The sequence below is a fragment of the Podarcis vaucheri genome (assembly GCF_965113315.1).
Source record: "Podarcis vaucheri genome assembly, chromosome: 2".
NCBI classification, from domain to species: Eukaryota; Metazoa; Chordata; class Lepidosauria; order Squamata; family Lacertidae; genus Podarcis; species Podarcis vaucheri.
This window is the reverse complement of record NC_138760.1, coordinates 23,197,982-23,216,141: the sequence shown is the minus strand read 5'-3', so window position 1 is coordinate 23,216,141 and position 18,160 is coordinate 23,197,982. Positions and strand designations below refer to the sequence as shown.

Genomic DNA, 18,160 nt, shown 5'->3' with positions numbered 1-18,160 from the left:
TTGTTGAGACTGGTAACATCAACACATCCTCCAAAGTAAACGGGGAACTGAGCAATACATACTGTCCAATATGCCTCGCACCTCAGGTTCTGCAAATGTTAAAAACTTGCTTGCTCGATCGATCTTTTTAAAGAAATCTGGGAATCATGGTTCATCAGAGGGGGGCAGCCTTCTTGCCCCCTCTTGATGTCCATGCTCTATAGCTGCCCCTGAATGCTGGTTTCTGCCAGTGTCCTGAACCATCCATAGTCTTGGTGCTGAAGGATTCCCTGTCCTTCACACTTCTCCACTGTCTCCTTTACAATGGCACCATCTTTTTCAGGAGCTAAGTTATTGCTGAGGAGAGGGGATTTGTTTGAAATCCCTAGAGCTGACTGCACTCTGGCCATTAGGCAGTTTGATTCTGTGGCTTCCACAGGTCCTTTAGGTGAATTAGTAGCCCAGATATACCATGATGATAGTCAAGGAAGAGAAAGAGAGAGAGAGAGAGAGAGAGAGAGAGAGAGAGAGAGAGAGAGAGAGAGAACCATCTCCTTCAGACTGCCGTAATACCAAGAGAAATTGCGATCTCCGTGTCACATGAAAATTAGGCAGCACTATGTCAAAAATGACTGGAAAGATCAGAAACCAGGAAGACCAAAACTTCAATAAGGAATGGGGGAAATTTATAGTTTATCTTGGAGACCACTGTAAACAGTTAAAATCATTAGCAGGATTGCAATAATACTTGTAATGTAACAAGAACTATAGATATAAGGGAGATTTAAAAACTGGATTATCATAAAAGTTGCAGTAGAAAAGGACTAATAATGGAACCCACAGAGGGGTGGAGGGAAATCAAAAGATTCATGGGAATCTTTTTTCTTTTTTGATTGTGATGTGTGGTATGAGTGTAAATTTTAATTTGTAAAACCATATATATATATATATATATATATATATATATATATATATATGCTTTCGTAGATTTTCACGGGTACAGGAATGCAGGTTTTGGTGTCTTCGGGTGTCTTCCCGTGTAAGAGTCGGGGTGTCTGTGCGACGTTTCGACGAGGTCTCACTCGTCATCTTCAGGCTGGTGCTTTCGGCTTCTTGTTACTGGAACAGAGCAGAATCTGGTGTTTGAGTTCCTATAAATACTGTTGAGGGGTGTGGTGTATAGCCTCCAACGTTCTGGGCAGAGAGGAAGTTCCTAGATTAGTGTGCCTCTTCTTCTTTTGTTCCTTAATTACTTGAGGGATATCTTGAGTGATTTCATGAGTGATATTCTGAATACCACTGGGTGGGTCATTAAGTGTAGATTAGTTGCTAAAGCTTTTGTGTCTTGACCTCTTGAGCTTGTGAAGAGTTTTTCTGAGACGATGGCTGTGCTGCATTTAGTTGTGCTCTGGCTTGGCTTCGTGTATAGGGGCGAGCTGTGGTTTTGTGCCTTGTGCCAGCCAGATCTGTGTAGGGATTGCAGGGGGGTGCAGCATCCGGAGGTGCCACTATAGTTTGGCTACTGGATGGAGTCTGTAATATGTCTGTGGAGAGGGTCTGGGTTTGGGTCTGGTGTGGTTGATTGGTGACGGCGTTCTGTGTGCCTCTGGTTCTGGTGTCGGTTTTTGTGGGGAGGGCTAATTTCCAGATGTCTGGCAGGCGGGACGTGTCGTCACGCTTGTTCATGTTGTGAGGGTGTTTCTCTATCTCGATGGCTTCCATGATTATTCTCTTGTGGTGATGTTCCATGTTAAAGAGCAATTTGGAATCTGCAAAATTAATTTCGTGTCCTGTTTCTTTCATGTGTTGGAAAAGAGAGGAAGTTTTTTCTTCTTTTTTGACGGCATTCTTGTGTTCTGCGATACGTGCATTTATTCGTCTGTTTGTTTGTCCAATGTACGTGGCTGGGCAGACTTTGCAGGGTATTTCATAGACCCCTTGGTTTTCCAGCTGGATTTTGTCTTTTGGGTTTCTGAGGATATTGGCTATTTTTTGGTTGGTGCAGAAGCCTGTTTTGATATTGTGTTTATGGAGGATTTTGCTGATTTTGTCTGTAGTGCCCTTGATATAAGGAAGGAGGGCCATGCCATTGTTTTCTTCTGTGTCTTGGTTTTTGGGGGGTGTTTCTTTTTGGATTAGCTTCGTAACCCTGTTTTTCTGGTATCCATTGGCGATTAACACATTTGAGAGATTCTGTAACTCAGTTGTCAAGTGGTCTTTGTCAGCCAGGCGTTTGGTTCTGGAGATGAGAGTCTTGGCTACGGAGTTTATTTGTGCAGGGTGGTGGTGTGATTGTGCATGTAAGTAGCGGTTGGTGTGTGTTTTTTTCTGGTAGATAGTGTGTCCTAGGGAGCCATCAGGTTTTTTGTAGATTAGGACGTCAAGAAAGGGGAGTTGGTTGTTGTCTTCTATTTCCATAGTGAATTGTATTTTGGGGTGTAGGCTGTTGAGATGTGTGAGGAAGCTATCTAGTTTTTCTTTCCCGTGTGGCCTTGACAGCCATTCAAAACAAATACAACCCCCCCAAATACATCCTGGACCTGACCAACCACTGCCTAACCAACACGTACTTCATCCACAATGGACAAAGATACAAACAGATAGAAGGAGCACCTATGGGATCACCCCTCTCACCGGTCATCGCAAATTTGTACATGAAACACTTTGAAACCAATGCTTTAGACAAGTCAGAACACAAACCCAAACTTTGGCTCAGATATGTTGACGACACCTTTGTAATTTGGCCACACGGGAAAGAAAAACTAGATAGCTTCCTCACACACCCTGCAAAGTCTGCCCAGCCACGTACATTGGACAAACAAACAGACGAATAAATGCACGTATCGCAGAACACAAGAATGCCGTCAAAAAAGAAGAAAAAACTTCCTCTCTTTTCCAACACATGAAAGAAACAGGACACGAAATTAATTTTGCAGATTCCAAATTGCTCTTTAACATGGAACATCACCACAAGAGAATAATCATGGAAGCCATCGAGATAGAGAAACACCCTCACAACATGAACAAGCGTGACGACACGTCCCGCCTGCCAGACATCTGGAAATTAGCCCTCCCCACAAAAACCGACACCAGAACCAGAGGCACACAGAACGCCGTCACCAATCAACCACACCAGACCCAAACCCAGACCCTCTCCACAGACATATTACAGACTCCATCCAGTAGCCAAACTATAGTGGCACCTCCGGATGCTGCACCCCCCTGCAATCCCTACACAGATCTGGCTGGCACAAGGCACAAAACCACAGCTCGCCCCTATACACGAAGCCAAGCCAGAGCACAACTAAATGCAGCACAGCCATCGTCTCAGAAAAACTCTTCACAAGCTCAAGAGGTCAAGACACAAAAGCTTTAGCAACTAATCTACACTTAATGACCCACCCAGTGGTATTCAGAATATCACTCATGAAATCACTCAAGATATCCCTCAAGTAATTAAGGAACAAAAGAAGAAGAGGCACACTAATCTAGAAACTTCCTCTCTGCCCAGAACGTTGGAGGCTATACACCACACCCCTCAACAGTATTTATAGGAACTCAAACACCAGATTCTGCTCTGTTCCAGTAACAAGAAGCCGAAAGCACCAGCCTGAAGATGATGAGTGAGACCTCGTCGAAACGTCGCACAGACACCCCGACTCTTACACGGGAAGACACCCGAAGACACCAAAACCTGCATTCCTGTACCCGTGAAAATCTACGAAAGCATATATATATATATATATATATATATATATATATATATATATATATATAATATTAGTCAGCGCTAGGTAAGTATCAATTAATAATATTCAAAATAAGATATTATGAACATCACGGACCCATATACATGCTCATCATATATGATATGGAGAAGTTTAAACACACACACACACACACACACACACACACACCAATACAAACCAGAAAACAAACATTTTTTTTACATGGCCACTAATCATACTTGAATCTATGCCTATTCCAAGATGCCCTGTGTGATGTCAAAATTTGGTGCCTCCTGCCTCTGATGTTTCCATTCTACATCATAGTTGCAGTGCCCCTGAGGCTCTGTGCCCAGTGCAACTGAACCGGTCACACTCCCCTAAATCCATCTCAACTCATCCAATAGCCAGAAACAGAGAATGGCTGACAATTTAGGTGTTGGGAATCTGCAGATCTTCAAATGTTACTAGACTCCAGCTCTCCCAGCCTCAGTTAGCAGGGTCCATGGCTGGTGTTCATGGGAGTTGTAGCCAACAACATCTAACTTCACTCATCCTTAACCAGTGGCTGGTTGGAGTTGGTTCCCCACTTCTTCAAACCATTCATATAGATATATATTTCCAGCCCAGTGGATGAAGGACCTTCCCTGCAACCTGAAATGTTCTATATCCTAAAGTGTTTATCCATACCTTTACAGCCACATTCCCTGCTCCTCATAGCATAGGGGTACCTCTGGTTACAAACTTAATTCATTCCGGAGGTCTGTTCTTAACTAGAGGCGTGCTTTCACTAATGGGGCCTCCCGCTGCTGGCCTGCTGCTGGCGTGTGATTTCCGTTCTCATCCTGGGGCAAAGTTCGCAACCCAGAGCAAATACTTTCGTGTTAGCGGAGTTTGTAACCTGAAGCATTTGTAACCCGAAGCTTTTGTAACCTGAGGTACCACTGTAACCTCCAGCATTTTGTAAACGAAACAGGGATCCAGAGTGGGTAAAAACGTAGTGGAGAAATTATACCTACTAGAGATGGGTGTGAGCAAACTACAGTGGTACCTCTGGTTACGTACTTAATTTGTTTCAGAGGTCCATTCTTAACCTGAAACTGTTCTTAATCTGAAGCACCACTTTAGCTAATGGGGCCTCCTGCTGCTGCCGCGCCGCCGGAGCACGATTTCTGTTCTCATCCTTAAGCAAAGTTCTTAACCCGAGGTACTATTTCTGGGTTAGCGGAGTCTGTAACTTGAAGCGTATGTAACCTGAAGCGTATGTAACCTGAGGTACCACTGTAATGGATCTAAACTTAGAGAAACGCATGATTAATTTGATGTATTACAACAATAGTTGATTGAGGGGGTAAATGAAGAAATTACCATTGAAGACTTTCGGAGACTGAGGCGGTCCGATCTGGCTCTGAAATAGGCCTCATCGAAAGACGAGTGGCTTCCCTTCAGCTTCTCTGAGAGGTTCCGATAGAGTCGCTTAGCGGCGTTGGGAGAAGACGGGGGATTGTTCTTTTTCGACTGGGAAAGCTGCAGGCTTTGCATTTGCTGAGTCATATTTCACGCGGCAGTTCCTGTGCAGAAAGCCGGTACGGCTCTAGCACCGGGATATATGTGGGGTTGAACTTGCTGAGTCAAGTCATTAGAAATATGTGGAAATTCTCCGTGAAATCACCAAATTCTGCAATCAGAAGGGAAAGAAGAAATGAGGCAAAAACTATTTCCCTTTAAACATCTCGTCGGTGTTTCTACATAAAATATCTGATCAGGATTCATTTAGAGAGGGTTTGAAAGTAAACGTGGGAGTTCATAGACCTCATTGGTCAGTGCCCTGATCTCCCAGGAGCACTTACGACAGAAAGCAAGAGGAGGCTGATGTCAATTGAGCAACCATCATTTTTTAAAGTGGCTTGAGAAAGGAACAATGGTTCCGTGGTAGCACACATGCTTGAAAGAATTAGCTAGCTGGTAATAGAGTAGACAGTACAGTAAAGTATACTTCTTCCTGTACACTGGAAGAAGCAAAGATCACCAGTGTCGAAGCAATGATTCTTCAACATCAACTTCATTGAACTGGTCATGTTGTGCGGATGCCTGATGATCATCTTCCAAAGCAACTACTCTATTCTAAACTTAAAAGTGGAAAGCGTAATGTTGGTGGTCAACAAAAGAGGTTCAAAGACTCTCTCAAGGCAAATCTTTAAAAATGTAGTATAAACACCAACAACTGGGAAACACTGGTCTGCGAGAGCTCCAATTGGAGAACAGCCTTACCAAAGGTGTCATGGGCTTTGAAGATGCTCGAACTCAGGACGCAAGGGAGAAACGTGCTAAGAGGAAGACATGCTTGGCAAATCCACACCATGATCAACTCCTGCCCAGAAATGAATGTCCGCACTGTGGAAGGACATGTGGATCCAGAATTGGCCTCCACAGTCACTTACGGACTCATTGTTCAAACCATGTTTATGGAAGACAATCATACTTGGCTACGAGTGATCACCAAAGAAGAAGAGAGTAGATAGTATAGGTCAGAACAGACAGCCCAATACTCTGATCTCTTAAGACAGTTCCTTTGTGTTTCAAAGGACTTACACTGTCTGCAGCCTTCTAACAACAAATGGCAAAAACACACTGGTGTTTTTTTAATGCTTGAACACATACCGTACAAATTTATTGATTTATTTATTAAATTTGTATACTGCCCTTCATCTGAAGACCACAGGACAGTTCATACCATATGTGTACATATGTGCACAGGGCAGTACACAACGTGTGTACATGAAACAAAACCCATCTCTGGGGAAGGGTGGGCATTGCTAAAATAAAACCAACTCAAATAAAATAACACATTAGGATTTTACTTACTTGTTCATGTTTATTTTTGCAGGCACTTTCAAAGTAGCAATATTTATACTCTTAGATGAAGTGGAATAACTTGGGCCTACAATTTCGAAATGAGCAGTGAAAGGTTACTACACAATTGTTGCCATTGCTGAAGTCCCGGGACATCAGAAGAAGAAATTTGGTTGGTGGGGGCATAGGAGGGAAGGGGTCAGCTCTGCCTCATAGATTTCTGAAAGAGAAATAAGGGGATATTTCACAGTAGTACTCTCATTCTAAATGGAGGTCATCTGAAGGATGTCTTATAAACTTTGATGGAATTAGCTTTCAAGTAGAAAACCTCAGGGTTGCAGCTCAACATTACTGTCCATCTAATTATTCACTTATAATCTACAGTGGTGCCTCGCAAGACGAAATTAATTCGTTCCGCAAGTTTTTTCTTCTTGCAAGTTTTTCGTCTTGCGAAGCACGCTTTCCCATAGGAATGCATTGAAAAGCAATTAATGCGTTCCTATGGAAACCGCTTGCCAGGCTGGCGGTGCGGAGAAGGGCTTTTCTCCCCGCCGCAAGCCTTCAGGACAGGTACGGGAACAGAGGGGAAGGGGCGCAGCGCTTCTCCTCTGTTCCCGCGGCTTGCGGTGGGAGGAGGGTTTTTCCTCCCCACCGCCAACATTCAGAACAGCATTCTGAATGTTGGCGGTGGGAAGGAAAACCCTCCTCCCACCGCAAGTCTTCAGGACAGCCATCCGAAGGCTGGCACGGGGAGAAGGGCTTTCCGCCCCACCGCCAGCCTTCGGAGGAGGTCCGAGGACAGTGGGGAAGACGCGCTGCGCTTCCCCGCTGTCCCAGATATTTCCCTATGGGCTTTCGTCTTGCGAAGGAAGCCCATAGGGAAATTCGTTTTGCGAAGCGCCTCCAAAACGGAAAACCCTTTCGTCTAGCGGGTTTTCCGTCTTGCAAGGCGTTCGTCTTGCGGGGCACCACTGTATACATGAATATTGTGTTTCCTTGAAATAACCGCAATGAATGGGTGGGTGGAGGATAGGCTGCATGTCTGGGTTGGTGGAGGCAACTTGCCCACCTTGCTACCTCTGGTACAGCCTATGAAATCCTCAGCCATGCTTTGGATAATAGCCACTTAAGGAACTCTAGCATTTTTCTCACTCAACACTTCTCCCTCACTGTCGAAGCAGATTGCTTCACTTTGCTCTTAATTGGTCTTTTAGCACCAACCAATCAGTTCCCTAATTTCACAAATTTCTCCTCTTATCTGCTGTGATTGGCGTGGGGGCAGCAGAGGGGAAGGGCAGCGAAACAGGCATTTCAGACGTGAATTGGGTCTGGTCGCAAATAGCCTCACACATTTCCTAGGTTAATGAAGTATTGTAAACAGACGGGTCCCCTAAATGACGAACATATGGCGAGAGACAGGGCCAATAATTGGGGTATACAATGAGGACAGTGCCTCGTTAAATCCAATTGACAGTGTCTCCAAAGAGAAATTTCTAAAAGATGCTTCTGCAGTAAGATTAGATGGAAGAGAGAGGTTTTTTGTGTGCGTGAGGTGGGGGATTTAACAGTTTTCTAGGACTCCAGTACTAAGTTATTCTTGGCTTGTTACTTAGACAGCGTAAAGCATTGGAAAGGAATATTTTCAATTCCATTTTTCTAAATTGAATCCTACAGGCTATGAAATATGTGCATGTGTGTATATTTGCTTGTTTCCCTTATTTTCTGCTAATCAAAACCCTATAGAGCAGTGACGGCCAAACTTGGCCCTCCAGCTGTTTTGGGACTACAACTCCCATCATCAAAGCTATTTAGCTAAACAGGACCAGTGGTAAGGGATGATGGGAATTGTAGTCCCAAAACAGCTGGAGGGGCAAGTTTGGCCATCACTGCTATAGAGGCACTGAGGCTCCACTGCGGCCACTGGTAATCTTGTTTTCCTTACGTGGCATTGCTTAACTTTACAATCTTGAGGACTAGAAACTTACTTTTAAACAGAGAAAGCACCGACACTTGAGGATGATGAATTCTACAGTAAAAATTTTGGGGGGAGGGGCACTATTCATGGTAGTGGACACTGGGGCTCTACAGGTGTGGCTGCCCAGCTAAGGCTACATTGTGTTTCTGACTTCCCAGTACCACATGCAGCTGCGGTACAGGCACAGGGTTAGAAGCATCTGCTTGGCTGTGCCATTGTGCCAACATCCCTGCTCCCTTGCCCCTCCCTCCCTTGGCAGCCAGCAGTGGCACACAGCATTGGGAAGCCAAGAGAGCAGTGCTCGACCCATGCCAGCAGCTACCGCTTGTGAAAGTCCAGTCACGAAACGCACACAGTTCCTCTATAAGAGGCAAACATATTAGACAGCTGAAAATGTCTGCCTTAGTTGCGGTGAACCAATTATCCTGGCACGGTCAGGAAAGTTATTGTGGGAAAGCTGAGAGGGGTTAGGGAAATAATAACTGTGTTTGGGTAGCCTGGTGAACTTCTGCTTGGGGGAGAGGAAGCCTACAAAATGCCCACTAGCACAAGGATAGATGTGTGTATACTTTTAAGAGCATCTCCCATATCTAGTTTTGGGCCAGAGGTGCTGACTTGCACCCAATATTGGTGCTTCCACATTATGGGTGAGCTAAGAGGTGTGCCATGTGATGTTGGGGGCAGTCTAGCAGGGCAACTCTGCTCCTCCTCTAACCACATGGTGCTCCTTCACAATTTGAAGAACTCTTACAAAATAAAGAAAAGCTTTTATATAAAATGTAAAATTTGTTATTAGAGTGGGAAACAAAAGACGAGCTTGTCAAAGCCTCTATGACACAAATCGGTCCCCTGACAAAATCCATCTACTTAGTAGGAAGTTGAAAAGTGCCCCTGGATTCATTGAAAAAAATCTGGTAACCTTAATTTACAGCATGTTATTCCTTGAAGGAGAACTATCTGAAAATGATTTACAGATAGTATCTAACTCCGAGTAGACTTGCTAAGACACATAAGGCAGAATCAGATAAGTGTTGGAGATGTAATGAGACTGAGGGTACATGTTATCATATGTGGTGGACCTGTGAAAGGGTAAAAGAGTATTGGGATATAATTCATAATGAATTGAAAAAAATGTTTAAAAGTACTTTTCCAAAAACAAACAAATGCAGAGCCCTTTTTGTTGGGGATAATTCAGATGGACATTCCCAGGTGTCAGGAAAGGTTATTTATGTACGCCACTACTGTGGCTTGAGTTTTGTTATCCCAAAAATGGAAAATGAGTGAGGTCCCAACCAAAGAAGAAAGGCAACTTAAGCTGACAGAATATGCACAGCTTGAGGACCTAACATATAGAATAAGAGAAGAACAACATACATTTAAAGAAGATGTTTATTGAATATATGGAGGAGAATTATGTGCATTTGAAAACGTAGGCAGCATTAAGATAAATTCAAAAGTGTAAATAAGTTTTGACAGGTGTCATAATGGAACACTGAATGGTTTAGTTTATATAAAATATGCAGGGATTTATGTTAGGCAAAATAAACCATGGAAAGAAAAGGAGGGAAGTCACTGATATTTTGAGGTTGTTTAAATGAATATTCTAAAACGTAAAACAGAAAATTTAATAAAAAAAGGTCCATATAGTTAAAGCTATGGTTTCCCCAGTAGTGATGTATGGAAGTGAGAGCTGGACCATAAAGAAAGCCAAAGAATTGATGGTTTTGAATTATGGTGCTGGAGGAGACTCTTGAGAGTCCCATGGACTGCAAGAAGATCAAACCTATCCATTCTTAAGGAAATCAGCTCTGAGTGCTCATTGGAAGGGCAGATTCTGAAGCTGAGACTCCAATACTTTGGCCACCTCATGGGAAGAGAAGACTCCCTGGAAAAGACCCTGATGCTGGGAAAGATTGAGGGCACAAGGAGAAGGGGAGAACAGAGGATGAGATGGTTGGACAGTGTTCTCGAAGCTACCAGCATGAGTCTGACCAAACTGCGGGAGGCAGTGGAAGACAGGAGTGCCTGGCGTGCTCTGGTCCATGGGGTCACGAAGAGTCGGACACGACTAAACAACAATGACAATAGAAGGAAAAAAACCACATGGGGCCCCTTCACACAAACAATGCCTGAACCGGGCAGCCATCTCCTTGCTGTCTGCTGTATCTTCTAGACCCTTTCCCCCTATCTTCTCATTATGCTCAACTGCCATCAAAATTCTGTGAGTTCACAGGTTCCTGTCAGGCGGGGTTTGCCTGTGCATTTTCATACATATCATTTCCTGCATACCATGGGCCTCCCTCAAGCATGTAGAAGAAACTGATTTTATTTCACTTCCAAACTGATAGGTGCTCAACCACCCAAGTTTGAAGGAACTGTGGGTTGTCAGAGCATTGCTAATTAATAGCATTCCGTGCATTTTAACTGCAAATTTGCCTGTTTTATAACCATTACTTGAGGCACCCAAGCAAACCTTGACTTAATGTCCCTATTAATGTGGAATTCATTGACATGTTTATAATACTTACAAGTTATTCAGTTTTGTTCATGGGAAGGGAGACACACCATCTGACTGTAGGATATTTCGGGTTGACTTATAAACACCGCGACCCACCTGAACAGGCTTTGCAACTCACTTATGGGTCGGGACCCACAGGTTGGGAAATGAAGTCCCATTGCAGTCAAGTGCGAATCCTCTAACATCACTTGTGTGTGGACTAAGGGCTATTCTTTTGGTTTTGCCAATCTTAGCTTTAACTTAGATGAAATTCAGAGGGTGTTGAAACATGCTTGAATATGGCAGCAGGTTGTATGACAACCTAATTCAGACTGAAAATATATTCTCTCTTTTACAGTGGTACCTCTGGTTACGAACGTAATTCGTTATGGAGGTCCGTTCTTAACCTGAAACCGTTCTTAACCTGAGGTACCACTTTAGAAAATGGGGCCTCCCGCTGCTGACGCGCCACCACCGCCGGATTTCTGTTCTCATCCTGGGGCAAAGTTCTTAACTTGAGGTACTACTTCTGGGATAGCGGAGTCTGTAAACTGAAGTGTTTGTAACCCGAGGTGTTTGTAACTCGAGGTACCACTGTATTTACCTTTGCAAAATCCCAGAGGGCTTGTGTTATGATTCTGAACATTTGAAGCTGGCATCCATGAAAAGGGTGTGTGTGTGTGCACGCGCTCATGTCAAAAGAACAATGGCAAGAAGAGCAATTTCCAAAACTGAATCTTAGCAGAGACTTGAAAGTTGTAAGGTAATGTACGTTTTGTTTTGTTTCTAAAAACCTGCTACTTCTTCAGATGCCTAGACCACATCCTTGACACATGACTCTCTTGTCCAGAACTGTCCCATGATAGAGAACATTCATTGTCAGTCAGTGGACTAGAATCAATGGTCTGGGTCAGTGTAAATCTACTTCCTATGTTCTTTAAGGATGTGTGTCGGCATCAACAGGCTTCTCTGAAGTAATCATTAAGAGGCCTCCATAGCTCTATGATTCCATTATGGGAAGTGTTTTCATAACATGAGAAGTTGAATTAGATATTGTAAAAGGCACACAAAGGCACTACATACTCTCACTGGAAAGTGCCCAGCCTTGAACTCAAAGCTCACAAAAACCCAAACACCGGAAAGGCTGCATTAGCAGCGTTTCTTTATTTGGAATGACACATCATAGCACACTCAACCAAGATGCAGTGGAGCAATGGAGAAATTTCTGAGACAACAATGGGATATCAGCTCCACCCAAGGCATGATGGATAACAGCTACAACCGGGGGAAAGAAAGACATAACATTTTACAAGGACAGGCAGAAACACTACAAACCGAATAATTGCCACACACAGGAAGAACAAGGTTATAGTTTGAGTTCTCACTTGTAGTTTTATAAATTACTTAATGTGTCAACACGAATAGAAGTTCTTAATATTGCAGTTATTGTAAAAGGGATTATTATTATGACCGGAGTGTAATAGCAATTAATAAGATTTTGGAATGCAGAAATAAAGCAAATAATCAAGCTATCAATTCTAGCACATAGGGAGCCCACCTTATCTAAATTATATAATTCGGAATTTGAACTATTGGTATTAACAATTGTATTATAAATTGGTATTGCTATAATGAGGCTATCATTGGATTGCAATGGAAAACTAATAAAAATTATTATTATATATAAAACAAGATATCCCATTGAAAAGAAACACATACAGAGAGAGAGAGAGAGAGAGAGAGAGAGAGAGAGAGAGTTTTAACACACCCTTTCCCCATATATACTAATTTCTGTACAATTTTCGGGGTGGAGAACAAAATTCAGAGAAACGTTAATTTCAAAGCATTCTTGCATCTCAGTTCACAAATTGTTTCAGGAAGAGTAAATCAGGAAGGTCGGCATTAAAACGTGAACTGAAGCAAATGGTACCCCCATCCCTAGCTTAGTCCCCTGTAAGAATGTAGCATGCCAGCTGGGGTATAGGATAGCCAATCAGAATGAAGAAAGAGAGGGAAAGGAAGTGACTTCTCCAAGAATGGGGAATAAAATTGTGTTGTCTTGAGCTACATCCCAGAACCTCCAGGCTTGGCAGGGGTAGGGTGGCAGGATGGACAAAACCAAGATGTTGCCCTTGGACACCCAACGGGGTGGACTATGGTAATCTTTCATAATATGGCACCCTGTGTGAGACCAAAATTTGGTGCCCCCCAATGGATCTTCTCAATTATGGATCTTCTCAATTTTATGCCCCTTCAGCTCAGCACCCTGTGCGGGGGAACCGCCCGCACTGCCCTAAATCTGGCATGGCACCCACTTAATTTTCCTTGCTCTAAAACAACTCTTTCCCCATAATTACTCACCAAGAAGCTAGGAGAATCTGCAACTCTGCTGCTGGTCTCTTTTGATTATTTAAGAAAAGAATCGAGTGTGGGAAGGTGTGAGAGTGGCAGTGAGACAGAAGAACATGCTGAAGGGTTCAGGGCTGCCTGGTTTAATTTCTATGGGAATATTGCCTTCTTCACAGACTTTTCGGAGGTTTCTACGGCAGTGTACATGCCATACATTTAAAGCATCCTAGGAGCTGGAGCTTATCCCTCACTGATCTATAGTTCCTAGCAACTTCAAAAATTGTTATTTCCAGGATTCTTGGGGGAAAGTCGTGTCCTTTAAATGTGCTTTGCATTTGTGGTGTGTTAGGTTACAACCCCCCCAACAACCCCTCCATATGGCAGCTGTGTTATACTATATGGGATTGCCACTATTCCAGAGGGATCTCTCCTCCCATCACTAAACGGCCTTGGCCCAGAATACCTGAAGGAGCGTCTCCACCCCCATCGTTCTGCCTGGATGCTGAGGTCCAGCGCCAAGGACCTTCTGTTGGTTCCCTCATTGCGAGAAGCAAAGCTACAAGGAACCAGGCAGAGGGCCTTCTCGGTAGAGGCGCCCAACCTGTGGAACGCCCTCCCATCAGATGTCAAGGAAATAAACAAGTACCTGACATTTAAAAACATCTAAAGGCAGCCCTGTTCAGGGAGGTTTTTAATGCGTGACAATTTAATGTATTTTTAATCTTTGTTGGAAGCCGCCCGGAGTGGCTGGGGAAACCCAGCCAGATGGGTGGAGTATAAATATTAAATTGTTCTTGTTGTTTTTATTGATATTTAGGACTTTAGATGTTGGTGTAGAGGTCCTCCACAGGATGGCCATGATCTCAGGTGGGGTAACAGGAAGCTGGTGCATGGAGGGGGACCTGTTTCGAGTGACTGGTGAAAGTCTGCCTTCAAGGGGCTCTGGGAGGTTTGGGAGCCCCGCCACTTCAGGGAATGAGCTATAGGGCAGTTGGTTTCATCCTTCCATAGCTGTGTTCTTAGGCCAAAAGAAAATGAATGCCTTCCTTTCTATAAACACCCGCTTGGTTTTGAAAACTGGCAGCAACAATTCTGTTGGGACCGTAGAACAAAAAAGGAAGTATATTCTGGCCTCAATCATCAGCTAGGCATCCAAGTGTCCTTATCTCCTAGGATGAACATTGCAGCGAGGTGAAGACCAGTCTGTCCTCATCCATCATAGATAGCTCAGTTGGTGGAAGATGAGACTCTTAATCTCAAGGTTGTGGGTCCGAGCCCCACCTTGGCCAAAAGATTCCTGCATTGCAGGGGGTTGAACGAAATGACCCTCATGGTCCCTTCCAACTCTACAGTTCTATGATCAGCCAAGGAACGAGCAGTCACTACTGCAGAGACATTGTTCCCCACCACCCACCAGATGGATCACGCAGCTCCAATCACCTGTTGCTTTGGGACAATAGAAGGAAAGGCAAGCATACTCTGGTCCCATTCATAAGCAGGGAGATCCAAGGGCTGAAGAGCTATGAGAGATTTCTCTCTAGATTCACAGTCTGCTGCGAATCCCCTTGGGAACCATGCGACTGAAGGGTTTAAATAAATATCAAATAACAAACAATGCAGGAAATTGCTTGCCTGGTAATGCCATGGGACAGCTCCTATTGAATCCCCTGTGGAGATGGAGTTCATGTATCTCACTCTTTGCATGCTTTGCATGCAGAAGGTCCCAGGTTTGAACATCAGCATCTCCAGGTAAGGGCTGGGAATGCCATCTATCTGAAGCCCTGGGGAGTCACTGACAGTCAGTGTAGGCAAAGCCTACCAATAGGCGTGCTTGATATAAGGAAGCTTCCTATACGTCACTCATGCTTCCTCAATCTGCACGTGTAGCAATGGTGCCCCAAACCCTTAAGCCTCATGCTCTTTGGTGCTTTTGTTGCAATGTCTCAGAGTGTCAGGGTCAGGCTGGATGAGCTGGGAGCCACCAGCCCAAGAGTCCCACAGGGAGGGATCGGACTGGCTGGATGAAGAAGACTGGGGGGAGCCTGCCTCCCAAGAGCCCCCCAGAGAGGGCTCCGAAGATGACACCTTAGAGCCCAGAGCCTGGTGGTGGGACACTGAGGAGCAGTCAGTAGATGGGACAAGCTGGGAACTGATAGATACAGAAGACTTGAGTGATCAAGAGGGGTCAGGAGAAGGAGGGCCTTCAAGAACAGGATTAGCTGAGAGTCACAGCATGTGCACAGTCACAGTCCTGCTGACTCCCCTTGCCCTCTGACTCTATACTCAAGGAGGGTCCTGAACATTGCTGAGCAACGCATCAGACAGGCCCAGAGGAGAAGCTCACCCCCTCAAAACAGCCTTCGTCTGCTTGGGAGGGATCCAGAGTGAGAGGCTACAGGGGAAGGGCATGCCTGGAACTTAGTTTCAGCAATGCCTTCATTGAGTTAAGACAAAGCAAGGACATTGCTGTGTTGTTTTTTCTGCTGATAAAAAGCTAATTGCATCCTGTGCCTTCCGTGTGTGTGCCTGCCCTGTGGATGACAGTACTTGTTGACAGCTCCTTGACACAGCGGCACCACTTGTCGCCACTTCTCTCTTCCCCGAAACTGTCCCCAGAGACTCCTCCACCTCCTTCTTGCCTTTGTCCCCGACTGCTGCTACTTCTGAAGGACGTAAGGAGAGTCCTTCTGGACCCACCTAGTCCATCATCTTGTTCTCACAATGGCCAACGAGATGCCCCTATGCTATGGGAAACCTGCAAGCGGAACCTGGGCTCTTGCAACTTCTGATACCCAGTGCCTCGTACTCAGAGACATACAGCCGCCTGCCTTTCTCTGCTGACAAACCCAATGCAGCTTCCTTCTCTTGCTCAGTGTGCTGCAATCATTAGAGTGTCAGGCTAGGGCCTTGGAGACTCTAGTTCAAATCCCAACTCAGACTTGAGGCTCTCTGGGTGGCATCTCTCAGCCTTACCCACCTCGCAGGATTGTTGGGAGTAAATAATTGAGAGGCCTGGATAGAACCACATAACAATAAACAAACATAGATAGCTCGGTTGGTTACAGCATGGTGCTGATAATGTCAAGGTTGCAGGCAGTGGCAGAGCTTCATGCTCCGGCACTTGGGGGTGGAGAGCAGGTGGGGCTGGGGCTGGTGCACATCCCAGGGGCATGGTGTGCCACCTGCAGGGGTGTGATGTGGGTCCTGGGGGCGTGGTGCCCAGCACAGGCGAGGGGACAGCCATGATGGCACCCCACCGGGATCATGCTGCCGGGGGCAGTGCGCTCCCCCCGCACTCCTCTTCCTCTGCCAGTGGTTGCAGGTTCGACCATCATCTGGGACAGCTGTGTATTCCAGCATTGCAGGGGGTCGGACCAGATGATGCTCAGGTTCCCCTCTAACTCTACAGTTCTATGATTCTATACACAGTAGAACATTCCACTTCCAGCTACAGTGGATGCTTGGGTTGCAAACATGATCTGTGCGGGATGCACGTTGACAACCCGCAGCATTCACAACCCACGTCTGCACATGTGCGGGTTTGCGATTTGGCACTTCTGTGCATGTGCAAAGCGCGATTTAGCGCTTCTGCGCATGCATGACTGCCAAAACCCAGAAGTAACCCGTTCTGGTACTTCCGGGTTTCGGTGGTCCGCAATCCGAAAAAACACAACCTGAAGCGGCTGTAACCCGAGGTATGACTGTACTCCTGAACCATCCAGGATTCTCAGGTGGCTTCACCAGCCACACCTGTGCCATGGCTCCCCATGTTCTGTGTAACATGCACCACAGCTGCTGGCTGGAGCTGAAACCTGGAGGGAATTCTTTGCAAAAGCCAGCCGTAGCTGACGCTAGGTGGTGCAGCAAGTCCGTACACCGGAGGACTCTCATCTCCAGGGACCTCGGATAACAGCCAGCTTGGGTCACAGTGTAAATGAGGTGATGTGGGCACAGCCCCCTGGCTGCTCCTCATGCCCGTTCCCTTGCTTCATGGTCCTCAGTGCCGTTTATCCGAGCCAGTGAAATGATCAAATCGCGGGGGCATCTGCAGAACGCAGCAGGAGGGCATGCATTCCGGTTGCTCGTGTGCTAATTGCATTTAGCCGCTTGGCTCCCTTGGTGCCTTTCCCCTTTTGTCAAGAATTAATGTCACTGTGGCAATAAAGGGGTGATAATGAGTGTAAATAATCCAGTAACTTGCCGACCGCACAAACCTTACACTTCCAGGAAGGGGGGGGGGAGAGACAGCCCACACTGCATTCTGCAGTTCCCAACATTATTACTGTACTTGAGCACATATCTGTAATTCTCCTGATACTCATACATGTCATTAATCATAAAGCATGTGGCTGGGGCATCCGTCAGCCGCGCATAGCATTGCATGTCAACAGCAATGTGCTTCTTCGTGTAGATTTATTATACAAGGGTGCATTTGCAGGAGGTGTAAGCTTAAACCCTAACCTTTGACACCCCTCTGTCTTCCGCGCAATGAACGTCGGAGGCAGTTTTCTAACTCAAGATTGAGGAGGGGAATTCCTAAATGTCATGCCTGTCCCAATTGACATAGGTTTGTAGCGGTCCTATATATACATACGCCTACAGTTCCACGGTACAACTCAAGTGGGCACATGGGACAGCGAGCTTCTTAGTGAGATTCCCGGAAAGCTGCATGCACAACAGGTAGGAAGACATCGCAGCAACATTTCTACAAGGTCCATCTATCTGCCAGCTGTTTTCTTCCCTCCCCTTCCCCTTAAGCTATAAGATGTGCATGTTAGAGAA

General features: G+C 45.3%; 2 protein-coding genes across 4 annotated transcripts in view; both read right to left on the bottom strand.

The window, feature by feature from the left end:
* Positions 1–18,160, bottom strand: part of ANKFN1 (ankyrin repeat and fibronectin type III domain containing 1) — a 250,655-nt gene that overhangs the window by 122,236 nt on the left and 110,259 nt on the right. For all 3 annotated transcript variants that reach the window (XM_082212408.1, XM_082212407.1, XM_082212409.1), the window contains 2 exons: positions 6,570–6,777; positions 5,073–5,382 (listed from right to left, as the gene is read on the bottom strand). In XM_082212408.1, the coding sequence (XP_082068534.1) occupies positions 5,073–5,258 (186 nt within the window). In that variant the 5' untranslated portion in view covers positions 5,259–5,382; positions 6,570–6,777. The remainder of the gene's footprint in view (positions 1–5,072; positions 5,383–6,569; positions 6,778–18,160) is intronic.
* Positions 1–18,160, bottom strand: part of NOG (noggin) — a 228,734-nt gene that overhangs the window by 183,759 nt on the left and 26,815 nt on the right. The gene's annotated exons all lie outside the window — the stretch shown is intronic.